The following is a 17,923-nucleotide window of genomic DNA, read 5'->3' as shown; positions in this document are numbered from 1 at the left end:
CTATTTATATTCTTTTAGGCTTGTTTTGGTGATCTACCGACTACCATGATGCTTCTGTGAGATGTTGAATCTGATCTTGCTCTAGTGTTAACTCCATCTGAAAAAATGGTTGTAAACTAGATAGCGTATTATCAAGTATTTATAGAGGACATACCAAACAACCTTCTTAATGTTGTTAGTATGAGATCATTATAGAGGATTTGAGGTGATATACTATGATTTTTTCATAAAGAAGGAGGTAATATCATGTTGCCTTTATGATTTTCTTGTTTTGTTGTTTCATATTTGAGATTATTTTTTTACTATGTAGGTATTAAGAAGAATTCCTCTATAGATAATGAATTGTGGGGCTTTCAGCCTTATTTTCCTTGAAGCTTAATCATGCTCCAGTAGTATAACTTATTAGATGTAATTATAGTATGGTGTCATCCAGATTGAACCTTGAACACTACCTGGTGTCATTGACTTTTACCTCATCTATGCTTCACCTTTTTAGCATTTCAACTAAGGATTTGTTGAGGGAGATAAAACTTTTATTTTTGGTTCAAAGGATTTGTTGTATCATAAATATCTTAAAATCCCTCTGTGAGATACTTTCCTATATTTAGGTATTATGGACCAAATGGCTTCTAGCCCAACAATATCAGGTGGTGTCCTCACTCTTTGAGGTTGAGGGTTCAAGTCCCATCGTGGACCTAGGTGGCATTAGATGTTAGTTTAGGAGAATATTAGATTTGGTGGTTCATTTTTTTAGGTATTATTACATTCAAGGTTACTTAGCTTTACAGATTCCCAAAATATGGTAGGCGGCCTATATAAAGTCCTCGAATGTTGTTAAATATTCTGCACCTATTTCTCTTTATAGGTCCAACGATGCTAGTAACGCCTCTTACTGGGCCACATTGGTTGATGAAATAAAATAAAATTTGACGCCATATGTATTTTTTGTTCTTTCCGGGATTTTAAGGACGAGGCCAACCCATAATCCTTCTTTGTTGGATTCTCCATACATGTGCAAGGTTTGTATATCTTTATTTTCGACGTGTTATTTTCTAAGGTTTTGTTATGGCTGGGTTGTCATATGGTGCAATCCTCCTTTCTTCTCAAGAGATTTTGGTTATGAAATTCGCTAGGCTTATCCTTTTAGACTATTCTTAGGTCAGTAATCATTTCATGTTCTCACATCTTGATTACCATTTTTGACAGTCACCCATATTTCTATGGTCTTAATAAATTTTCTTGATAGGTTTGTCTATGAGCACTTTGATGTGGTGAGCGTGAAAGTATCGTCATAGCCTTCTAACATCATAAATTAGAGCCAGGGCTACCATTTTTAGGTATGGATAATTAAGCTTTGCTTCTTGTAGGTATCTACTAATGAAGTAGATTGGGAGTTATTTATTTTGTCTTTCGAACACCAAAACGATGATGATGGCTTCTATGGGTTTATTCCGTATATATAGAAAATGTTTCTCTCATATTTGTGCTCGCTAATTTTAGGAGGCTTTGCAATCATTCTTTTAATGTCACAAGAGTTGCTTCTACCTTTTGTATCCACATAAAGTGTTACTTCTCCATTCATTATTTAAACATCATGAAGATGTAAAGAGATTTCTCTGTCGACTTAGCTATATACCGTCTTTAGTCATGAATCATTCTAGGAATTTTTCCTTCTCTGCGATTGATGTGCATTTGGTCAGGTTGAGCTTGTTTTGAATATTACATAGGGTGGTCAATGTTTCTTCGACGCACTTGAGGAGGATTAAGTCTTCTTGACTCTTAATTACTATATCATCGACATAAATGATGTTTCATCTAATTTGATCTTTGAATACTCTATCATTAATTATTGGTAGTAGGGATAAGCGTGAGACGGAACCGGTACCATTCCTATAACGAATTTGATCGAAAGCCAATCCTGAGTACCGTACCGAATTAACGTTAATGGTACCGGGAATGATACCAGTTTTCGATACTAGTACCGATAGCGATGGTACCGAATCGCAGATTTCATGATTTTAGAGTATCGAGTATCGTCACATATTTTTAAATTTGGCATGGTTTTGTATTGGTTCTGATATAGGATTGAGATTTGGTATAAACTGTTCATCCCTAATTGGTAGGTTGATTTGACACTTTTTAGACCGAATGGTATATTGAGGTAAAATAATGTACCATGGTTAGTATCGATGCTATTTTTTCTTGGTCTTTCTTTTTATTTGAATGTCATGATATCTCTTATATGCATTTAGGAAACATTTCCATCAAAAGCTATGTCACGACTCAAACCTTTGGTTAATTTATAGAAAATGGTAGCAATCATTAGGGTATGATTCATTTAGTTAGTGAATTCAATACATATTCGCAAAGATACATTAGGTTTTTTAATGAGCACAAAGTTTGAAATGCATACTAGGAATGTTTTCTTGCACATGATTCCCACTTTAACGAGTGTGTTGACTTTTGATTTGATTACTTTGTTTTGGTCGTGTTAGATGATTTTTGTGATATCCGTAACATGTGTGAAGTTAAAAAATTAAACCAAATAAAAAAAACATTCAGAAGTATTTTTTATAGTAATTGAAAATTTCTAAATAAATGGTTTCTAAGTTAATCGTAATGATCTAAATTTAAAAAATAGTCAAATAAAACTTTCTTCTAAGCTAATTAATGAAAATAACATTTGAAAATAGAACTATATTGATAAAATATATTTAATTCTATTCACGAACAAATAACGGATAAAACCATTAAATGATATGATTATAATAAATGTTCATCTTATTATGTCATTCAAACTAATAACAATTTTATATATTAACTTAATATAAAATTATTAATTTATTGTTAATATCAACAACATAATTATTTCAATAGCATAAATTTATCAAAAGTTTGAGTACATAATTATATTATGTGTAATAAGCATATATTCCTCTAGTAGTTATAAAAAAAGCTATTATTTATAATTAATACTTTTAAAAATACATTTGATTGGATATTTGTATACGACAACACTGAAAATGTATTAGGGTAGACGATGTCTATTACGATTTGCGGGTATGAGGAGAAAGGTAGCAATAACACGTGATGGTTCCTAATGGTTGGGAATACCACATTATTGAAGTAAGATGGGTCGTTTGAGAGCCCACATCTCTCTCTTTCTCTCTCTCTCTTTATATATATATATATATATATATATATATATATATATATATATATATATATATATATATATATATATAGTGGCGGAGCCAAGGTCATAGTAAAGGCGTATCCCCGTAAAAAATAAATAAATAAATAAATAAATAATAAAGTCATGTAATATACAATAAGAAGACAATGAAAACCGGAATTCCATTAGACAAAAAGTTCAACTTTCATAACAAAGTTACGTTTTAAAGTTCACATCTTCGATCTTTCATTTTACGAAAGCGATTAATTGCAAAGAGTGATAATCAATATTAGTAATATCCGTTTCGATTCCGGTAATTAAATCTTTTAATTGTTATAAAAGATAATAATAATAATAATAATAAAAGTAATACTCATAGTAATAATAGAATTAAATCATTATTCTTTGAATAAACATTATATATATATATATATATATATATATATATATATATATATATATATATATATATATATCAAGGGGTAAATAACAATTTCCAGAAACTGTTTTAATTAGATAAATTGGCTTAAGATTAGATTATGTTTATATGCTTAAACCCGAGTGGTCAGTTGTGTCAAAAATGTAATATCTTCATCTGTTTGATAATAGCCAACGCAGCTGCGTATCCATGGCTTTTTTGCTCGATGTAAACATACAAGTGCTCGAATTTTTGAAAGTCTTTTAACCCTTACCCTTAGTAACCTTCCCTTGGACCATTTGAATCGCTTCTCCCTCCCTCTTAGCTACCAAATCCGAGAGAAAAAGACTGAAAATGAGTGAGGTCGGCTAGGGTTTTAGTGAGGAAGAAGACACTTCAAGCTAAACATAAACGAAATATACTACTGAATTTTTTTTAGGGGTATACTGGGATACCTCAAGCTCCAATGTGGATCCACCTATATATATATATATATATATATATATATATATATATATATATATATATATATATATATATATATATATATATATACTAACCGTTTACCCGCGCAAAGCGACGGGTGCAGATCAACAAAATGACATAAAAAATTTGTTAAACAAAATGACGAACAGATAGAGATTTTTTATACATGGGCTAGTATTAACGTAAGACATTTTTGGGCTTATTCGATTTTAATAGAAAGAAAAACAAAGAAAGAGGTAGCGAGCATGAGAGAGAACCAAGGTTTTGCGGTAAATGGCAAGACATTCATGATAGACGAATGCTAGATCAATGCGCCTCTTCCAGTTTATATGAAATGTTTTATAACGTGTACATCGTATTAAACCGATTCAAATGGATATGAAGAACATTTGGTCAAACTTTGACCCATTCAAAATTTTATCATCATCTTATTAGACTTTTTCATTATTATTGACAGATTCAGTATTTAGCGATTCAATTGGATATGAGGAACACTTGGTCAAAGTTTGACCTATTCAAAATCTTATCATCATCATCTTATTTGACTTTTTCATAAATGTTGACCAGATAAGATTTAGTATTTACCGATTCAATTGGATATGAGGAACACTTGGTCAAACTTTGACCCATTCAAAATCTTATCATCATCATCTTATTTGGCTTTTTCATAAATGTTAACCGGATAAGATTTAGTATTTACCGATTCAATTGGATATGAGGAACACTTGGTCAAACTTTGACCCATTCAAAATCTTATCATCATCATCTTATTTGACTTTTTCATATTTAACCCATTCAATTTGAAGATAAGCTTAAAAGACCTATTCAAAATCTGTCTTTGACAGGATAAGATTTATTATTCTCCGATCCATAAAATTATTGTATATGATGCTTAAAAGTTTGTACCTCTTAAAATTCAACAAAATCTTGTAAATGCTTTTTAAGGTATAAAGATATATATAACATTCTCTCTTCCATGCTATGATTACTTGTAATTCATGTAGTAAAACTTGTATAAAATTGTGTTTGTATGTTTTTAATTAGCATGTAAGTTTTGTATGTTTTAATGTTTTTGTTAATTAATTTTGTATGATTTTAATTATTTTGTATTTATTTTAAAATTAAAAATTGAATGAGTTGATTGAGTTGAAAAAGATAAGTTTGCATGTTTTATGGGTTGGAAAAGATAGAAAAGAAGGAAAACCAAAAAAAAAAATTGATGTGGAAGAGATGGAACAAATAAGTTGGAAGGATAAATATTAATTCATCTTAACAAGAAAATAATCTGTGAGGTCAAGAAAGAATTGTAGCGATATTCTCTAAACACGTTTTGAGAGTGATCTCTTCCTCTATCTTGAAGCTAGCATAAAGTTTAAAGGTTAATCCTTTTTTTTTTTTTGTTGAACTTATTAAATTATTGGAGGATCAGGTATATAAAATTGAAGGGTGTAGGTGACCCCTATTTCAATTCCAATCCTTGTTTCTCTACACATTTTAAAGAATTAAAATTGATGAATTCATAACCATTGTAATACGATGGTCGAGATTTTTTTAGATTTTTGTTTGTACGTAAAAGGTGTTCTAAGGGAAAAAGAGAGGGCATTGTGATATGTTTAATACACACGCTACAACTATATGATATTGTTTCATATTTAAGAATTACCACTTTAATAAAACGACTTATCCAAAAGAAAGTGTAGGACATACATATATACCGAAACTTTAATGTCACATCTAGATCATTAAATATCAGGTATCAAAACACTTTCAACTTAAGCTCAAGAAGTGATACCCACTCAAATTGTTCCAAATGGATTAAAAGAAAAAGAGAAGGTTCTTAAACACTTTTTAAACTATAAAACACCAAACATTATCTTGAATATCTTGTCAAAATCTTTGCATTTTCACCAAAATGGCTAATGCTAGAGGCCCATCACACGAACCTGTATTAGGGTCAAGAAGCTCGATGATGTTTAAGACCATTATTACAGGCTTGCTTGCATTAATAGTCATGATTGGTGTAACCATTCTAATCATCTGGCTAACCATCAAACCAAGAACACCAGCCTATTTCATCAACAACGGCTCAATCCACGACTACAACTTATCCAAAGACTACCATCTGAATGCATCTTACAACTTTGTTCTTAAGACATTCAATCCAAGCAAAAGAATGTCTGTTTATTATGACAAAATGGAACTTACGCTTTTGTTCAAGCATGAAACTATTGGTAGTGGTGTTATGCCCTCATGGCACCAACACAAAAGGAATCGTACGACATCTGAATTGGATCTTGAGTCACATAATGTGAAATTATCAGAGGCAATGTCACGAGACATAGAGATGGTGAACTCGACGAATCAAGTTGTGGTAGATTTGAAGATGAAAGGTAGAATCCGATCTAAGTTAGGAATATGGAAATCAAGGTACTATCACATGACAGTTTCATGTGTAAATGTTGTGGCTGAATTTTCTAAATCCTTGAATGGATCTCGAGGTACTATATGTGATGTTGATCTTTGATTTATGTCTTTTGTTGTGTTCCAGTTGTATTCAATCTAAGTTTTCCGGTGTCCGCTCCTTTCATTATAACATTTGTTTGTTAATTGTACCAATTATATTCTATTTTTTTTTTTTCAATTTGCGAGAAATATTTGATCAGTTTGTGTGTCTATTTAATGATATTCATGTTAATGTTCACCAACGACCCTTTTGTAGCAATTCATATAGGGTTAGTTTTTTGTAAAACATTTCTAATATTTCGCACAAATGAAGGAGAAAATAAAGCATAATCTTCAATTACCTAATATAGTAATATTATTTGATTGATTATGTAATTACTTTGTTTCCATTATTTTATTTTCCATGTATCTATTTATAGTGCTTTTTCTATTCCTCTTGGAAGATTTGATTTTGTCAAATATCCGTCTTTATATATGGTATCAACCATAGTTACTAGGATCGCTTGCCCCCCTACGTTTCTCGTTCCAGATCGTACGGTCCAAAAACGGGACCAATTGCGATCCAATCGCTGCCTAGATCGTGACCCAATCGATCAATCGTCCGACCCTAATCGCTTGAACGGTCGATTCTATTACACTAAGGATCGCGATTTCAATATACTCAATTCGTCGCTCCATCAATTTCTGGAACGACGACCCATCAATTTCAGGAACGTCGATGGAAAAATTGAAGATTAAAAAAAAACAATATCGGCAGCTGAAACGTCGGTTCCAAAATTGGGGAACCCAAAAAAAAGAACAACGATCATGAGGTATGGGGAACCAAAATCAATTACGCAATCCCATCACTCTATTTCATATTCACTGTCTTGTTCTACTCCTCCATTCTTTATGTTCTTTATTCTTCTCAGTTTCTTTTTTTGGAAAAATGGTATTTGATAAAAATAATCCCATTGCAGACAGAGTTGATGTTATCTTGACTGATTCTGATAATGAAGATGGAGTTTTAGGCGATGCAGAAAGTGTTGAAGTTCCTCATGTTTAGGCTTCCAAGGTTGATAAGCCCCTGTTGCAGGAAGTGGACATAGTTGGTGTATCAGGGAGTAAAAACGCAGGAGTTCAAAGAAATGGGTGTGTAAGCACTGCCATCAAATGTTTACCAGCTCTTATACTAGAATTCATGTACGTTTTTTTGGTGTTGCAATCGGGAAAGCATCAGAAATCAAAAGGTGTCCTGCTATACTCAAGGACCGGGTTAAATATCAAAGCTTGTTAAACATAGTAAATGCTGCTGAATCAAAAGGTATTTTAAGTCTTTGAAGAACTCTGTAATTAATAAAAAGACGGAGTTCTACTTCTAAATCTAAAAAACCACTCGAAGATTCTTTTGGTATGATGGAAAGAAACACGGTTGATATGAAGATTATGAGAGCACTATGTGCTAATGACATTCCTTTCAATGTTATACGTAATCCTCAATTTTAAGTGATGATAACAGCCATAAACAGGGCACCTGCTGGTTATAAGGCTCCTTCATATGATAAAGCTCGAACCGTTTTGCTTGACGAGTGTGTGAGAGATGTAGAAAAGGGGCTGACGTCAGTGAAGGATACATGGTATACACAGGGGGTTTCTATTGTGTCGGATGGCTGGTCCAATGTTAAACATCGATCATTAATCAATGTTATTGCTACCAACAGCCGTAGAGCCATGTTTATGTATGCAAAGGACTTTTCTGGTGTAGAGAAGAGAGGAGCAACAATTGCAAACTTTTTGCTTGAAGCCATAGAAACCGTAGAACCAAGGAATGTTCTACAAGTTGTTACCGACAATGCAGCAAATTGTAAGGCTGTTGGAAGGGAGGTAGAGAAGGTACATAAACAAATTTTCTGGTCTCCTTGCTGTGTCCATACTTTGAATTTAATTTTTAAAGATCTTGCAATCGATTGTTTTTGGTTAATGGACACATATAGGAAAGGGAAAATAGATGTTAACTATTTTCTTAATCACACCCATGCATTGGCTATTTTTAGAGATAATTCACAATTGGAATTGTTAAAAGTAGCCAAAACAAGATTTGCATCTCATTATATTTTTTTGAAAAAGTTATGGGATTGTAGAGAGTCTCTTGCTACTACAATTGTCCTTAGTTCATGGGGAGAATGGCTGAAAAATAATGATGAAAACACTAGGCAGGGTGGATTATTAGTTGCTGATACAATTAAAAGTGAAGCCTTTTGAGATGACGTGGAAAGTGTCCTTGATGTTACAAAACCAATATACTTGATGGTTAAATTTTGTGATGGTGAGGGATCAAAGATGGGAGAAATTTACGAGAAAATGGATAACATGATAGGAGAGATTAAGGATGTCATGATGAATCATCGTTATGCTGAATATTACCCTCGAGTGGAGAAGATTATACTAGCAAGGTGGGAGAAGATGACAATCCCTTTGCATTGTGTAGGATTTACATTATCTCCACGATTTTATGATAAAAATTATCTTGAGGAGATGGCACCAGGTGGAGTTCATAGGAAAGCTCCAAATCTTGATAAGGAGGTTATGGTTGGTGTAATGGAATCTTTTAAGAGGATTGCGGAAAGTGGAGAAGAGGAGCGTATTCTACATGAGCAATTCGCTACTTTTCACATGAAAAAAGGTGTTACATCCGTAATAAAAAAGGTATGTCTTAGAACCTTTGAATAAGAATTTTTTTGGCATAAATGGTCCCTTAGTACGTTGGGCGTACTTAAGTGTACGCTTAGCGTACTAAGTCCCTTTCTGGTCGCGGGTGTTTGGAGGTATGCTGGGCATACCATGAGCTACGCAGGGCGTACGCGCCAGAGAGCAAAACCCTAATTCTCGGACTTGAGGCCTATATAAACGACTTTAAGCTCCTTGGAGTGAACCCTAGAGAGCCTCCACTGCCCTTAAACGTTACTACACCTCTGGAAACCTTGAGAGAGCACCTTTGAGCCTTATAAGTGTGTATGTGTGGTCTTTTAGTGTCCATTTCAAGAGGAGGAGTTGGTGAAGCAAGCTTGGATCAAGTGGGTGCTTTTGGATCTTGCATCCTAATCATCTTTCAGAGCTTTTGGAGGTAAAAAGCTTGCATTTTTCCTCTTACTTCTTTAGATCTTGCTAGGGTTTTTGTAGTTGGTCCCTTTGATGAGCCTTGGACCTCATTTGTTGACTTAGTCATCCCCATTTGATTAGAAAGTCAGATCTAGGGTCCTTAAGCCATCTAGAAGCATAAAAATAGGATCTTGGTGGTAGTCTTGACCTTGAGCATGAGTTAAAGATCTTGGGAAGGTCTTGATGATGGTTTTGGAGGTATAAGGAACATGCAAAGACATAAAGTTAGCAACTTTATGCCTTAGGACGTGTTAAAGAACTCAGATCTAGCTTTTGGATGTAAAAGAATGGGATATTAAGCACTTAATGGGGAAAGTGCTTAACTCGGGCGAACGTCGGGCGTACTTAGTCTACGCCGCGTGTAGCCTTTGAGAGCCCAGTACACGGCGCGTGCCAAAGTGGTACGCTGAGCGTACGCAAGGCAGATTGGGCCGTTTCTGTTTTGGGGCTGGCAAACTTTTGAGCCTCATCTTGGTTAATGGGCTGACTGCATTCTGTGAAATATGGGCTATATCTTTGGATTTGGGTCATGGACTTGTGGGTGGGCCTTATTGGCCCAAGAGGCCCATTAGTAATTTTGGACTTGGACTTTGGGCCCATTATCAAAGGAAGATTAATTGGGCCGCATGAATAGGGTTGGGGCTTGGGTCTTTACCTCCTGATTAATTTAAGGATCTAATATTATTTAATACAATTATCCAGCCCGCAAGATTTCCGGATTATAAGGAGAGCAACTTTGGTTGTCGGTAGACGGAGGTGAGTCTCCTCACCATACCCATGGGTCTAAGGCACCAAGGCCGACCCATTATGTGATATGTGATATGTGTTAGCCATTTTGTGAAACTATGTGCTTTGTGATTATGTTGGTATGGAAGACCTCAGGGGGTTCCCGGGGCACTTATGTATAAGACCTGGGAGGGTTTCCTAGGCATCCTAGGTCGAAGACCACGGGGGGGGGGGGGGGGGGGGGGGGTCCCGAGGCATTGGGCTAAGACCATGTGGGTGTTCCTATGGCACCCGGAGTAAGACCCTGGAGGGTTTCCGGGGCTTCCCTATGTGTTGGCTTGCATGGTTTATATGTTTGTATAGCTGATTAGCATGTATTATATACTTTGTGCTTATGTGTGGGTGTGCCCTGGGGAACTCACTAAGATTTCAAGCTTACCGTTTGTGGATGTGTTTCAGGTACATCCGAGCCCCAAGGCGTGATGGTGCGACGTGCACTCTATCTCTCTTTTATTACTACCTTTTGGCACACTCTGATGTTTTAAACAAATTGTAATAAAGGTGGATTTGAAAGCAATTGTGATGAAATTTATGGTTAATGCAAGTATGTTATTAATTAAAAATGAAAAAAAATTTGTTGAAAGTTTGGGTTGTTACAAGTTGGTATCAGAGCCTTGGTTTGAGGGATTCGGGCACACTCTCGGGTGTGTCGGGATTCAAACTAAGGAAATGGTAAAAAATTGTTTTCAAAAGATAAAAATAAAAGTTTATTTTAAGAAAATAAAAGATGAGAGTGCAATGCGCGTGATCAGCCGAGCCAAGTAAGTGATTCCCTTGTATGATAGCTCTGTTACGCTATTTTTAGAGCTATGTGAATAGGTGGAACTTGTTATGTGTATGCTTTTAAATTTATATACGAATAGGAGCTTATAGACTCAGAATGATTGATTTGGCCTTAATATCTTTTCCTTGTTTGGATGTCGTCTTGGGGTAGAATCTTTATTCGAAAGTCTATTTGATCATTTGTGTGTACAATTTGCATGCATAAACGTAACCTGTTATGATGGATTGGTATTAGTAGAACAACTGCTAGGTCAGTCTAGGGCATGATTTTTTTTGCATGAGGTGTGAGGGACGGGTCGAGTTGGAGTTAGCAGGTGGAACATCAGGGGAAAGGTACGGGTAAGTGTGGAAGGTAGTATTGGGCCTGTACTACTGGAAGCACAGGACCTATACCCAAACTCATGTTGTACATGAGGAGTCTAAGGAGGAGAACCGGTTGGGAGGGTTCTTGTTATAGGCATCCTGATCATTATGTTTTATGGCTTTTCAGTTCAGCATGGTGGTGACTCGATTTGGAGCAGGGGGATCTGGATCCTGGGCGGGATCAGGAGACACTACTGATGCTAGTGATGAGAGGCTGCCAGAGCTTATTGCAGCCGAGGTCAGCAAGGGCATACTTAACGCGACCTCGATCATCTTCGGGACGGTCAAGGAGGGTATCATGGATCTTATGGAGGAGAGACTCGGATCATTCAGGGTTGAGATTGCAGCGGGCCAGGTTGGGGCCCGAACTTCCTCATTTCGAGAGTTCAAGGCGCGTGGAGCGTCGGAGTTTCACGGGGCCAGGGACCCCATTGTCAGTCGGTGCTGGATAGCGGATATTGAGAATGCCCAGCGCACGAGTTCTTGCCCGGATGCAGCAAAGGTGGGGTTTGCTTCATGTATGCTGAGGGATAGGGCCCGGGATTGGTGGGGCGAGGTTACTAGCCAGTTGGGGCCGACCGGAGTGACCGAGATGACATGGGTCGAGTTCGTACGACGTTTTGATCAAGAGTTTGCACCACCCGTTGAGGTGCAGAGGCTGGTACGGGAGTTCCACGATTTGCAGCAGACCACCGAGACAATAGCGGAGATCATCGCCAAGTTTCGGGAACGAGCTCTACTGATACCAGAGTATGCTACCGACGAGGATATGAGGGGGACCCGATATCAATCCATGTTGAGGGATGACATTCGGGAGTTCCACGATTTGTGAAGCATGTTGGTAGCAAGAAAACTAACACAACAGCTTAGAGGAGGTTATATCTATACCTCTTTACTGTTATTGCTTTCAATTGTTAATTATCTATGCTTTTATTTTATAATCTTTGTCTATTAAGTGGTAATTAATTGTTTTTTCAACTACAAGTAATAACTTAAACAAAAATGAAATTGTACTCTAATGAGTCAACTGATGATAAAATTAATTTAATATATTAACTAAGAATTTGATGACCCTTTCAATTGAGAAATGTTAAGTATATGTTACCTTCAAAACAAGGATTTAATACACAAATGTTGGTATATTATATTCACCACTAATTAAAGTTAAAGAATAAAAATGAATATAAACTAAAATGGAAGTATTAAAAAAGTTGTAAACTATTATAAGATTTTTATTAGTAGTTTTAATATATGTAACCAAACGCCACTTCATCCATTAATCTACACTTTACAACGGGTATTAACACATTATTACTAACCTTTTGTGGGTAAAAGGGCCTTTAAGTACAATTTTTTTATTATTTCGACTTGAACAATCAACTGTTTCTGTTGATTCTGGGTTGTTTTAGCAGGATGTTAAAGACAAGGGGCATAGACAAACGATGAGATTGAGCTTCTTAAGAAGCATTTGAGAGTACCTAGTACCTGGTAAGAAATAAAGAACTTATTTTGTAATGATTAAGAAGGAATTTCACTAAAACCTATAATATAATCTAAATAAATTAAAAAAACTAACCATAAAGAATAAGAATGCACCTACCGTAGATTTGAAAACTAATAGTGCTCATGCATTCTAAATTTTTTAAGTAATTCGTCAATTATAATCATTGATTGAATCTTTAAATCATAAAGAAAGACAAAAAAGTTACCTGATGGATGACTATTACAGCAATTAATTGCGGGAAGGAAAAAAAAAGCACGATTGTGTTGAGAGTCATCATAACAAGAAAAGGCATTAGATAAACCAGATTCTTGCGATTTTGAAGGTAAGGGCATTTTGGTATTTTTTTTCAAAAATTTCAATTTAATTGATTTCGCATTTTGGTCGTTTTGGTATTTTTTTTCAAAAATTTCAATTTAATTGATTCCACCCAACAAATACCATTTTAACTGCATGTGTCACTTTTCTTTTAATTCTTGTATTTTGCTCCTGCTTTTTTTGGCATCGTTTTTAGATTCTTCTATGCCTTAGAAATTAGACCTAATGTCAAAAATTTCCTTTTGACCCATGCGACACATGATTCCTTCTCTAGTTATATTTCAAATTGAAAACTTAAAAATGTAATTATTTGGAATTAAATGAGATACCTAATCTTCTTTCTTATTAATAAAGTTATCAATATTAGATCGTTCACTTTTTTATAACAATATACTTTATGTTTTTTAGTTTTTATAGAAAAGTATTTTCTATTTTTATCTCAATTTCGACCATTATGATTAACCAATATTAAGCATTAACCATAACTATTAACCAACCAAAATCGTTAACAAAAACTAATATTCACCAATACCCAATGTCCAATGGCTACCAAAATGCATTAACCACTTATAATGATTATAATCGGTTTTAACTAAAAACCGAATCAAACCGTCTCATAACCATCCATACTATAAAGTTACAATTTTACAAAGGCTGTTCATAATTATATCTTGAATTTATTTGTAACATGTTGTACAATGTTTAGTTGTTGACCCCATATAATTATTGGGATTGGAAGATTCATCAAAGATTGGTCCCTTTGTCATAACTGAACTCTTACTCGAATATAAATGATTAAATGATTATCGCTGTGAAAAGCATATTAAAATGAGCTAAATGAAAAAAGTTATATTAAAGGTCTCATTAATTGAGCGTGTTTAATACATTTAAGATGTAAAGCAAATATCAAACTCTTAATCTCAATCATATTTTACTTTTAATCTACATTGAATCAGCTATGGGTATACGCATAAATATGTTAGATATTTTTTCATTAATTAGATTTAAAACGTGAAATCATAAGTTTAATCTTTGATTTAAAATCTGATTAATTGGACAACTTTTTATATATATATATATATATATATATATATATATATATATATATATATATATATATATATATATATATATATATATAATGATTGCATACCCTGGACCCGTTGAGTTTTTGGAAGTTGATATATAAGTATGACTGAGTTTTCGTTGATTTCAGAATTTCTCTAAAATCCTTCAACAAACCCTAAACGAATTTATATATTTGTTTTCGTATATTTGATATACGTCTCATCACATATTTATATAAATGGAGAAATAACCTAATGCAAGAAAATGTTGGGATTCAAAGGGCCTAAGTCAACCGGAAACTCAATCCATAAAGTAAACTTTGAATAATGCTCATCTATTATTTAAAATCGGTCAATCAACACTATTGAATAGTTTTCATAATAGATATGAATTTAATAAAAACAATATATAAATTTAATTTAAATGGTTCCAAAAATACATAACAAAATATACATAGATACATATCTTTATATATAGATCAATTCCCAGATCTATACCAACTGGAAAGGCGTAAAACATGCAGAATTAGCCAAAGAGTGCAAGCAGAAGGCTATAATTGGGAATGGAGATCAGCCCCTACAACTGGCTCTCAAGCTCACAGCTTTCAGATGTTGTCTGAAACCATTGATGTATATCGACCCTGTCCAGATCCAGACTCTTGGATTTGTCCCTTATCGGATGACGGTATTTTCCATGTAGAGGCAATCAAATTAAGAATCGATAATAAAAAACCGGCAATCAATGAAGTAGTCATCCCATGGCTTCATGATATCCCTATAAAGGTCAATACCTTTATTTGGAGAGCTAATTTGGGACGTATCCCATCCAACCTGGCGTTAAAGAGGAGAGGAATTACAAATATAAGTGAATCATGTCCTCAATGCCATATCGAGGATGAAGATTCATATCATATTATGATACGTTGCCCGTTGGCGAACAAGATATGGGAGCTGATATTTCAATGGTGTAATATTCCGAAACCGGATTTTCAAACCATTGGTGATCTTATTGGGCTAACGAAAACTTGGGGAAGATGCAGAAGAAAGAAAAACAACCTAATTTGCATCTGTTTTGGGGTGATGTGGATACTATGGAAAACCAGATGCGAATTGGTATTCAGGAGCACACGATACTCACTCTCCCAGATTATTGACAAGGTTAAATCTATTGTATTCAATTGGATTAGGCATAGGAGAGTAGAATGTAATATTAAATGGGACGAATGGTGTGTTTGCCCTTTAAATTATCTGTAATACAATCTCAAATGTAGTCTTCCTTTTGGGCCTGCCTAGCATCTTGCTAGGTAGTGCTTGGTCAATAAAATTTGCCGGTTCTAAAAAAAAACATATCTTTATATATAATGCTCAAAAATACCTAGCAGTAAGAAATGATTCTATCATTTGAAAGATCATGGATTCAAGTATCGTTTCTTATTTAAAAGATTATAGGTTCAAGTCTCGCTTAAGACATAAATGGTGATAGTTAGGAATAGATTAATTTGCCTTAAAAAAAAGAATATTTTAAAATAACATAACAATAAACATGTCTCGTGAAGTGTCAAGTTTGATAAACGTCACACGAACATATGTGATGCCCGTGAATTTTAAGTAATAAAACAATGAGTTATGTTGCGGTCCCTGCAGATTAATGAAGTATTTATTTGAGTCGCTTCAGTGCAAGTTAGTTAATGTCGTGTTTGGACATTTATTTGGGTGATATCGTGATATTGAAGTTAATAGAATAAATACCTGATGAATTTATTATTTTATAAAGGGAGATGATTTGTACATAACATTTTTTTTTTCCATACACAACAATTGATGTTTTAAAATGTTATACTGTACAACTCTATAATACATAAATCGTTGTGTATGACAAAAAATTGTTGTGTACAAATCACTTCCCTTCTATAAATTTTGGATAGTAAAAAGATAAATTATGACATATTAAAAAGATAAATTGGAAGATACCTTTTTAGATTTCTTTAGTAAAGAGAGAAATCGGAGTTTTAGCTAACAAAGGCTTGAGATATTAGGAGGGTGTTTGGCAAAACTTATTTAAATTAGTTTTGAACTTTTTAACTTATAGCTTATTAACTTATAGCAGTATCAAAATGGAGTTTTAGAAAAAAGTATTTGACTAAACTTATCCGGTGTCAAAACCCGATAAGCTTATTATTTTATAACTTATGTTTTTGTATTGATGTAGGTTTAGATTAAGAGGTATATTTGTCAATTTTTTTGAGTGGTGAAATAAGGAGGTGGGAGCCATCGCCTTAAGAGGTAGTAAAAATGAGTTGTACAATATATAGATGTTATTCGGGCCGGAACCAGACTGAACCGAACAAGACAAAACCGGAATAAATCGAAATTGAATAAGACTAAATGGTGGAGCCGAAAACCGGATCGATTAAACCAATACGGGGTCGGTTTGATTCGGTTCAAGTTCCAATCTCTTTGATAACATAAAATCTGTAATTGTAAGATCATGATGGAACTCTTTTATTCTTATAAAACTATGAGTAAGCTATTGAAATCGTCTCTGTGGTTTGGTCAAAATTGCACGTTTGGTCCCTAACTTTTTTTTGCACTCGGATCGTTCATGTGGTTTGATTTTGTTTCGTTTTTCGTCCCTATGGTTTGGTAAAAGTTGCATGTTTGGTCCCTAACTTTATGTATGTAAGGGACGAAAAATGCAACAACATCAAACCATAGGGACGAAAAACGCAACAAAATCAAACCACAGGGACGATCCGAGTGCAAAAAAAAGTTAGGGACCAAACGTGCAATTTTGACCAAACCACATGGACGATTTCAGTAATTTACTCTAAAATTATCATGAGAATGTTGTATTGGAATTCAAAATGATCCACAAGCCACCTAAACACTTCAATTTCACGTTTATAAATTATCATTCTTGCATAGCACATTCCATGATAGTAATACTCAAAAACTCCTTCATGTTCCTAAAAAGAATGTAAGACTTGGCATTTGGGTTAGCCTCATAAGGACGAAGTGACTTCTAGCTTGATCACACCCTCGTCTGAAACGCTATATTCTTGTTTTTTCTATCTTTTATAAGACCATTAGCATAGGGCCTTGACTCACCATTATGGTCACTCAACCCTTCATGCTTACATCTACATGGTCATGCCTTTTGGTCGCTTTATATATATATATATATATATATATATATATATATATATATATATATATATATATATATAGGGTTAGGTTATTTTGTTTTTACTAAGTATTGTGTGCCAGAATGTACAGATCTGGACCAATGGATGAAATTAATCAATGGACATGATTTGAGAGTGTATGATATTACAATGAGGTAACATGTAGCATATAATCACACAATTTTAAGCAAAAGGGTATTTTAGACAATTAACTACATTTATAAAAGGAAATTTTTGGAT

The 17,923-nt window shown here is 34.2% G+C and overlaps 2 protein-coding genes across 2 annotated transcripts; both read left to right on the top strand.

Annotated features, from left to right (window-relative positions):
• The first annotated feature begins 5,991 nt into the window (after positions 1-5,991).
• Positions 5,992-7,587, top strand: LOC111886050 (uncharacterized protein At1g08160). Its single transcript, XM_023882291.2, has 2 exons — positions 5,992-6,577; positions 7,502-7,587. Exons 1-2 carry the CDS (start codon positions 5,992-5,994, stop codon positions 7,585-7,587), a joined length of 672 nt encoding a protein of 223 aa, XP_023738059.2.
• A 443-nt stretch (positions 7,588-8,030) lies between these two features.
• LOC111886014 (uncharacterized) lies at positions 8,031-8,783 on the top strand. The gene has a single exon (XM_023882255.1). The coding sequence runs from the start codon at positions 8,031-8,033 to the stop codon at positions 8,781-8,783; it is 753 nt and encodes a 250-aa protein (XP_023738023.1).
• The last annotated feature ends 9,140 nt before the right edge of the window (positions 8,784-17,923 follow it).

This window comes from Lactuca sativa, chromosome 1, assembly GCF_002870075.4.
Source record: "Lactuca sativa cultivar Salinas chromosome 1, Lsat_Salinas_v11, whole genome shotgun sequence".
In the NCBI taxonomy this organism is placed as follows: Eukaryota; Viridiplantae; Streptophyta; class Magnoliopsida; order Asterales; family Asteraceae; genus Lactuca; species Lactuca sativa.
This window is presented reverse-complemented; position numbering and strand designations above follow the sequence as displayed.